General features: G+C 32.9%; 1 protein-coding gene across 13 annotated transcripts in view; it reads right to left on the minus strand.

Annotated features, from left to right (window-relative positions):
- Positions 1–9,666, minus strand: part of LOC128155598 (potassium channel subfamily T member 2-like) — a 62,285-nt gene that overhangs the window by 41,414 nt on the left and 11,205 nt on the right. For 2 of the 13 annotated variants that reach the window (XM_052817397.1, XM_052817393.1), the window contains exon 1: positions 9,413–9,588. The exons of 10 other annotated variants lie outside the window; for them this stretch is intronic. In XM_052817397.1, coding sequence (XP_052673357.1) covers positions 9,413–9,531 — 119 coding nt within the window. In that variant the 5' untranslated portion in view covers positions 9,532–9,588. Of the gene's footprint in view, positions 1–2,067; positions 2,842–9,412; positions 9,589–9,666 lie in introns of those variants that run through there. One more of the 13 variants, XM_052817388.1, reaches the window with a different exon arrangement.

The following is a 9,666-nucleotide window of genomic DNA, read 5'->3' on the forward strand; positions in this document are numbered from 1 at the left end:
TTCTCCAGGTGTGTTATTCCACCTTAAATAATAGCTGAGTTAATTCATATACATTATAGTGCCCCATGCAACTTTTAGGGCTGTGTTTTTCAAAAGAACTAACAAATTAATGAATGTTAATTAATCATAAACTAATCAATGTTTTATTGTAATATCTGTAAAATATAATTATGGAAATCAAAGTAGTTGTAAATAAATGGTTTGATATAAATTTTGCTCATTAAAGACCATTCCATATTAACAACTTTATCATAAGTTCTTTTGCAAAACGCAGCCCAGGGTACAATGTTTTTGATCTGTCAGTCCTATCAGTTTGTCAATGCAACTCCTATTTAACAGCTGATCAGAATTTTAAGAAAAAAACCCCAACTTTTTAGTAAATAAGAGAATAATTAGAGAACAAACATATTCACAGAAGAGTCTGATGCCATTATTTTTCTAAGAAATTTGCTTCCTTTAATTGAGCTTTAAAAGTTTGGCCATACTTAAATATACATGTACTACCGGTACTTAATTTGTCCTCATATTATTGGTGCAGTTTCATGAATATACGTACTGTTCAGAGGTTGAAGAGGAGTTGTACTGAAAAAAGGGACTGATAGACAGACTGAAGTCAGACTAGCAGATGGGTAAAAAACATTTACCTCTGCAATTCGAGTCCAGACTACCTGCAATTCTATCCAGTATAAAATATGCTATTACATGTACCATAGGGGAAACAGAAAAGTCAGTGGTATGCATACATACATATTTTGCCTGTGAAAGGATCATTGTACATATGTTACTGTCTTTTGATAATATGAAACAGTTTATTTATGATCCTGGTATGTTTTTCATCCCATTATTCAGATCTATAAAGAACTATAATTGCATGCCAGCTAGGTATATTCTAATTATATACGGTAACAGTGATCCATACAAAATGCTCCACTGTCACCAGATACTTGAAGTCCCTACTCTTTGAAGCTCTTTTGAGTATCAAACATAAAAATACTTTGGTACAGCTCTGATAATGAAATCTTAAAAAAAGTTAAATGCTTATCAACTCAAAGAAAATATAAATACATTCAATAAATCCTGAAACCTACTGGAAGACAACACCATTCCATCCATCACTCAAGAATCAATAGGTTACAGTCATGTCTCAGTGATACACAATGAAATAAACAATAATCTATGCAATTCCTTCCGTTAATTGTCTTTGAAAACAATAAACACAAATTAACAATTGATCTTACACTTATAATCAATGATTATTTAACAGTAGGGAATACAGTAAGTATTCTCAGCATGAATGCAAGCAACCTCTGCATAGAGATATTCATTGTCGCTGACAAGTGCTTGCATGGAATAAATAAAATTGTTATTGAATTTTGATCAAATGACTTTCTTTACAATAAAATAAAACTACAAAAAAGGAATACAACTATAAAATGATGAAAGCATTAGTGCAGGTGTATCATGAAAAATGAATGAAGCTTTTATACATCTACCAGTAAAATTTCAATCATTTTAGAATTTCAATCCATATTATGATCTAGAAAAGCTGTGCAATTGAATTCAGATAGGAATAACAATAACATCCTATTCCTTATAGAGAGAGGGTGAAAGAACAATACAGAGATGTTTGAATGTCATATGAAACACTGAATTATCAAGTACATTTTCACTTAATTGACACAATAATTATAAAGTACAAGCTAATACCGGTAATTTAATTTTATAAATTGTCAAAATATGACAATGGACCTTGACAAATTCACAGACAATTTTTACTGACTACATGAGAATTCACCGACACATGTTCTTCAGTAGATTCATTAACATACGCAAATAAGTTCATGAATAGATAAGCTAGCATAATGCTCAAATGACTGGTATTTTTACATTATGAAGTCAAAGGAATCAGTTCGTTTGGGTTAGATTCAATACAGAAATAAATTAAACTAATGAACGACAAATAAGGTAGTAAGTGCTCAAATGACTAGATATTTTTAAATTCTGATATCAAAATGAACCAGTTCATATTGTTTAAAATTTTAAACCCATTTGATACTGCAGACTTACTTTGGGGGTGGGGGTAAATTATCGGAGTTCACAGAGAGGCGTTCGACCCCACTACTTCGGTGCCCATGGTTCCTGCGATACCTATTTCGCCTCTGCCCTGACATAATGCGAGGACTATTTGGTCCAGAGTTTAGTCCACTCCGATAATAAAACCAAACATTTGACATAATAAATCACAAGTTCTCAGCCTACAGTTTCACGGTATCATGTAGCATTCACTAACACCACATTTCACGTGTCTGCCTCTAGTTCCACTTAAATCTGGCTCTTCACTCATTGATCACAAAAATCTCAGATATTTCACAAGAAACCTATTGAGAATTCCTCCACTACAACTACAAACAATACATCTGAATGAGAGTCATTCCTGGCAAAGACATATCTTTCCGTTTCATGAGATACCAGTAATTGTGCATTTGTTAGAGGGGTTTTTTTTCAATGAAAGTGAAGCTTCCTCTGACTCCCATTAATGGCCATCTAGGCTTAAAAAGCAGGAATTTAAAACATCCCTGGGTAAAACTTGCTTGGTGTAGAAAGCCCTCTAATCAATCAGGTACATGTATTGATAAAGTCACCACACTTGTCTCCCGAACAGTGCAACATATGGAGATTTCTCTGAGCTTTATAACCGACTGCAGTCACACATTTTTTTTACCTGAAACAAACAACCTCTGCTGGCACCTACAGCAGCTTTCTCTGCCTGTTTGTGTAATAGATAGTTATAATACATAAGGGATATCTGAAAAACAGAATATGTCTTTATGAGATGGACCAGTATCCTTTGTGCATGTATTGACTGGATAACAGTTGCAGGCTTATTTAGAATGTATTAATATTTTAAAGTCTGCAGGGTTTCATGTTACAACTGAACTTTAATGAACACCTGCATGTGTATGTCATAAATGTACAAGAGGCCTATGGTGCACATCGCTCACCTTGGTAATAAAAGCAATAAATAAAACGCAGCTTTATAAAGTTATATAAAATAAGGTTGATAATGTTGTAGAATAAATCCCGTTCACCAAGATTTTAAACTTTTTCTCCAGATATTCTTATGTTAAACATGCATGGAGCCCCTTTTCAAACAGGATGATGATTTCATTGTCATGTCACATATTGAGCATTGTAGTTCTCATGACAAGAAGATCTTAAACAATTGTTCATATATTATAGATAAACAGGTATATAACCTACATCAAAATTAGAACCCCCTTGTGGAGCACAAAAAACCTATATATCCTTCAAGTTACTAAATCTGGTGTGAGACTATAGGGATCTAAAATTGATTATGAAATCCTCTTTGTGCTTCTACTTGAGCCTAATGGTGCATTAATTTATTTACTTAAATACAGTGACAATGTTACATGAACATCAATTTCCCTCGTCCATTAATTGACATTTTCTGATATGAACTATTATTAACTTAATTTAAAAGTGAACGCTCTATATAGCTATTTTGTTCCAGCAAAATGTACTAGCCACAGTGTCTCATTATTCTTGTTTTGGTTATGTAGGGTTCTTTCTGTAACTCCAGATACACGTAATTATAACTTTAGTTCACCCTATATAAGTACAAGCACCTACTTATTAACTAGAAACCTATTTAAAAAAAAATGAACTTTACTTTAAATACAACAACTTATGAACAAGTTCTTACAACATAAGGTGCCTTACAACATAAGGTGCTTTCAATTTAACCAGCATTGCCGGATTTGCCTGTGTTGCCTTTTGTCACTGATTGCTGGAACATGCGTTGCCGGTGAGCGATTGTGGGAACACATTTTACCATTGCAATTAGGAATCAATATGGCATCTAGGTTACCATATTTTTCAAAACTGGATTTCTGTAACTACAATCTGTCCTACTAATGAAAAGTGCTATTACATTAACATCTCTTGTTGGCATGAATATCAGCAAGAGTGGTCATTGATGTGGAAGGAAGCTGGATAACCCAGAATTAAAACAGTGCTGTGATGTCATTCCTTTGTTCCAGCAGTCTAAATTTTTACCTGTGACTGTCTGATACTGGTGAACTTCTTAATATCAGAGCTTAACCAGTGGTAAAAGTACTGATACCCTTCAAAATCAGACTGTCTCGGGTATATCAAAAATGGAATTCAATGGCAGTGTTTTAAGTACTATATATATGCCTCAAACACTTTAAAAGAATGGAAAAATATCAGACAATTCTCGGCCCTAACAGGCCTTGAAACTCTCTGATATTTTTTCATACAGAACTGTTTTTGGCATATATCCATTACAAAACTCATGTATCCAAGCGGGCAACTGCCATATCATATCACATACAATCACTGTCCATCACAAGGGTCGAACACTGGTCACAGTCTCACAGAAGTGAGAAGCAAGTGCATTGTCAAATGCACTACTTAGAGTCTTGGACACTTAACTTAGTTAAGATAATTACACTAGATTGTAGCAAAATTTTAATTATTGGTTTAAATGATCTTGAAAACATTGATTTTTTAAATGGGGTCATTTTCCACTAAAAAAAACTGTGTTTACGTCAAATCAGTTTTAAAAGCTGTCATATGTACATCAAATAGCAACCAGTCAGTTTATTTTATTGGCAGAAAACACTTTTTATGTATTTTATATATGTATACTGGGTACATACATACCGGTACAAACAATAAGGCAGTTTAACTGGCATTCAAGCAATTATTCCCAAGATAAATATGCTTACAAATCAACAAATGAATATCAAAATGCAGGTATCAAAATATATATTCTTTGTTATAATTACATTGTAATGAATAAAGTTCATTAAACACATTTCATGCAAACTTATGTTTTATTTTTTAATTCTATTGAGTCTAGGAGTAACAGATATAGGCAAAGTTCATATTTCATAATATAGCATTTTATATGAAATGATAAACATTTGCATCATGAAACACAATATCATATCATATTAGATAGTTTATTGTATGGTACGATTTATCATATTTTAATAACCAACGAGTCTAAATGGCCAGGCAGGATTTACTAGTACTTGAATATATATAACCAGCTTCAAAACTCAAGGAGCACATGGCTTAGTGGTCATAGGCATAATGGCATTTAACCCAAAGGTCGCTGGTTCAAACCCTGCTGTGGTCACTTGATATTAAGTGTTGTGCACTTGGACAAGGCACTTTATCTACGGTACAGTCCATCCAGCTGAAACTGGGTACATGCTTATGCTGGTAGTTAACCTGCGATGTACTAGTGTCCCATCCAGGGGAGTCAATGACTCTCATTCGCTTAGCACCATGGAAACATGTGATAAGCACCGATCTGCCTTAGGCACCTAATGGCACAGAGAAGGATTACCTTAACTAAAATCAAAACTCATAGCCCACTTTGAACTGCTCCAAAAAACACCCTATAAGCTTCCTAGAAATCAAGATCAGAACCTGTATCTGAAGTATACTTTTGTGTAACATTGACCATTTAAATGGGATAAGACCATGCAGTCATTTATACTTCCAAGTTAGTATACTGCTCCAAAACTTTAACTCTGGAGTGACTTTAAGGTGGCTCTATATACCCACAGTTTATTCCAATTTTCAATAGAAGACCACAAAACATACACTTATCAAATATTAAAATGATGATATGGATACTATAGGTATTTTTAAAGAATTTTTAAATGTTTTTTCGTGTTTTTGTAAAATATCTTTTAAAAAGACAGCTATTAACAAATTGAGAGATTTTTTTATGTAATATGATGGATATTTCCTTCGGACACATAAAAAAAATGTAACACTTCTTAACATTCAAAAATTTTATCATTGCAATTTTTTTTTTAGTATTTCCCCAAAACATAATTTTTCATATTTCTTACTCTGTTGACAAATCATCTGAAAAAGTTGCTTGATGTTATAAGAAAATGTATTTTAATAAATGTGACATAAAAAAATGAATGAAAATCATTGCAAATAAACACAAAAAATATTTTAAATTTTATTTGGTATGAAAATTCCTCAGGTAAGGGTTATCGTTCCTAAGTCCCAAGGCCCAAACACCTTGGGGACTTTTCATTTCTGAGTTGAAAAAAATTTCTTTAATATAATGTTGGAATGATAAATAAATATATATTTCATTATAGGCCTGTATAAGTGAATATATTCACTTTAATGCAAAACTAAGTCAGATAAATAAAGGGGAAAATTGACTAGGTTAATAGGATTTATGTATCCCAACCTAAGAGAAATTCAAAGCAACCCTGCCATCCCCTTAAGGTGTTGATATTAATGTGCATTAAAGTATTTTATAATTGAAATATTTTCATTGGTTTAGAATTTTCTTTCACAGTATTCAACGAAAAAATATGTTTTAGAAAATTTTGGTAAGTTTAAAAATTAATTGTTCTCAACGAGAATCAAACTCATGACCTATAGGTTTGAAGTGAACCCACTCACCCACTGCGCTACAGTGTAACATAACATACCACATTACTTGTTTTTGATACTTATGTAAAAAGTGTACTTAGTTATGGTGCTGAAATTTGGGGATTCCATAAAGGTCAAGATGTAGAAAAAGTCCATATAAATTTTTGTAAGCAGGTTTTGGGTGTCAGAAAAAATACTTGCAACAGTGCAGTTTATGAAGTAGGTAGATTTCCGGCCATTAGAGATTTTCAGGAAACAAAAATTTTTAAATACTGGTTTAAATTAAGAAACAGTAAAAACTGTATTTTAAAAGCATGCTACGAAGACATGGTGAAAAATAATGACATATGGATTTCAAATATTAGGAAAGAATTGTCCATCTTAGGCTTAGCCGATTTATATCAAAGTACTATGAAAGAGTCTGTTATTTTAGATATTATATTTAATAGAATGTGTGATGTCTTTAAACAAAAAGTTGTTAACGATATAAGCAATGCATCAAAATGTATATTATATAAACATGTTGTTGATCATTTTTGTTTACAAGTTTACCTAAAGAAACCAATTCATGTAAAATATCGTAAATTAATTACACGCTTACGGTTGTCCTCACATGACTTAAAGATTGAAACAGGGAGGTATGATAATTTAACATGTGATTGTCGAAAATGTGAATCTTGCAACTTAAATGTAATTGAAGATGAGTTCCATTTTTTACTTATTTGTCCATCACTTTGTAGTTTAAGAGATAAGTATATTAAAAAATACTACTCCCGAAAACCAAGTGTCTATAAAGTTATACAGTTATTATCTACCTCTAATACTAAAGAACTGTGTAATTTAGGTAAATATTTATATTATGCAAACAAGCAACAAACTCTCCATGTGAATTATCCAAATTGATCATGTACACTTTGTTTTTCTTACTGTTTATTTTATGTTCATATGCATAACCTATGAGACATTTGTCTCTTGGAATAAAGAACTTAAACTTGTAAGTAATGTAATTATCAAATTAAATCTATTCATTTAACAACTTTTTCAAAAGAGCGGTCCCCATACAATTTGCCTCAGTTTAAATCAACCAGTACCGGAATTGAATGCTTCCAAATTTACTTTTTTGCATACTGCGTCATCAAAAAGTGGTGTATAGAGCCACCTTAAGCTGCTCCAAAACATTTAACCTGTGGTATCTGAAGTCTGCTCTGTACCTCATGAACATAGTTACAGCCACAAGTTTAATTAGATAGGCTAAAAACAATAGTTCCTTAGGTACAGTGGGTTTTTTCCACCAATTTGGGACTGGGTACTAGGGCCCTTTTAATTGGGAAAAAGAGCAAAAACCAGGAAAATTCATCTTCGCTAGCCAAGGGTTTTCGGTCCACTTTGCTCCCCATAATGGCACTGCCTTGTGTTTTATGGGGAGCAAAGTGGACCGAAAACCCTTGGCTAGCGAAGATGGGAAAATTGGGAAATTTAATCTAATCAAATTAAATGATTTCTATCATTTATTCAAATACTAATTAGAGCACAATGCTTCTTTTTCTAGAGTTCTTGACATTATTATTCTGTTCAGAATCTATGTAAAATTGACAACCCATACATAGATTTTTATTTAATTACAATTGGGAAATTTTGGGTCCAAAATTGGGGAAAATATCAGGAAATTTACGATTGGGACTGGGGCTGAATTTGACGGAATTTCGGTCCCAAATCAAGTAAAAAAAAAAACCCCCAGAGGTATCGGACATTCTCAAATAAACTTTAACCTGCTAAAATAAACCTTAAAACCTCCTCCAGTATCTGATCTTAGCTAGAATTCAGCAACTAAACCCTTCAAAAACATGCCCAATTATATCCATTTATTAACTATATTAAAAATGGTTATTAATAATCACGTCATAATAAGCTATTAATAATTTAAATGCTACAAACACATGACTATAAAATACATGTGCCCTATCCTCTATCAGACTGTCCATCATACAATATTCATTTGACTGTCGGTGTAGTAGCTAGTACGCACAACAGAATGTTTGTCTTGCTCTGCCAAATTGATCATTTACCACAAATTAAATATGCAATGATTTTTTCTGTGTACAAGTTCTAGATCAGTGGTAGTTTTAAGTCTGTCGTTTTTTTTTAATTACAAGTGTCAAAATATAAATTTATACAACATGTACCAAACATATAAATTTTAACTGCAAGAATCCAATTAATTAAGTATATAGTCTTTGTGGGTGCATGGGGAGGGACATGACAAGAAGTCCAAGTAAAAACACATGATCATTTGATATAACAAGCATCTATTTATACTACATATACCATGCATGCATAATGTATTAATTGCCAGTGGTGACCTAGCTCTGTATATGTATAAGCAAAAAATTGAAGCTGAATTTAGTGACACGCGAAGCATGAAATGGGGTAGGTGGCTGTGCAGGGGGCCAGTGCCCCTCCCTCCTCCCCCATAGTTCAAAACTAATACATTTTTTGGTGTGCTATAAATTGCAGTTTTCTATTATGGGAGGCACTTTGGCTCCCAACCAAATTTTTTCAGACAGCGAGAGAGCTTAAGTAACAGATCTACAGCTAGGAAGCTAGGGACTGTACTTACTCCGTGGAACCCTGATACCTTACAAGTGGTATTATCATACTATAAAATTGGGTGAACTTTTATTACAGAAACAAGCACCAGTGGCAGTGGTAAATATATTTCATTTTGACACCCCTTTAAAAAAAATGTTCTTATAAAAAAATTAAGGGCATGGATGAAACAAAATCAGTGTACAGTTAATTAGACATACTTTAATATATAGATTTACATTACATAAATAATTCAGTAAAAGTATTGATTCGTTCTTGCATGATCACGGTAATGGGCTCAGGAATTCAAAACATGAGAATATTAAACTATTGTACAATGTACACCTGGCGCTGCCTTTCATACCTGTCATTGTTTTGCCCGTGATGACCAGACTCCCCCCATATCAGGTCCCTGAACCTGTATCGTGGTGGTAATGGAAGGACCTGGGAGTATGAATCCAAATATTCATCATCCTCAAACATTTTTGTATCTTGCCATTTCAGTCAGCAGCAGCAGCAGTTGTTTCAATTATTGATTTTTACGATTTGTCATTTTTCACTAACGGACATAATATATTATTTATGTAACATTGTAATGCATATGCACAATACTTTTAC

Source organism: Crassostrea angulata, chromosome 7, assembly GCF_025612915.1.
Source record: "Crassostrea angulata isolate pt1a10 chromosome 7, ASM2561291v2, whole genome shotgun sequence".
NCBI classification, from domain to species: domain Eukaryota; kingdom Metazoa; phylum Mollusca; class Bivalvia; order Ostreida; family Ostreidae; genus Magallana; species Magallana angulata.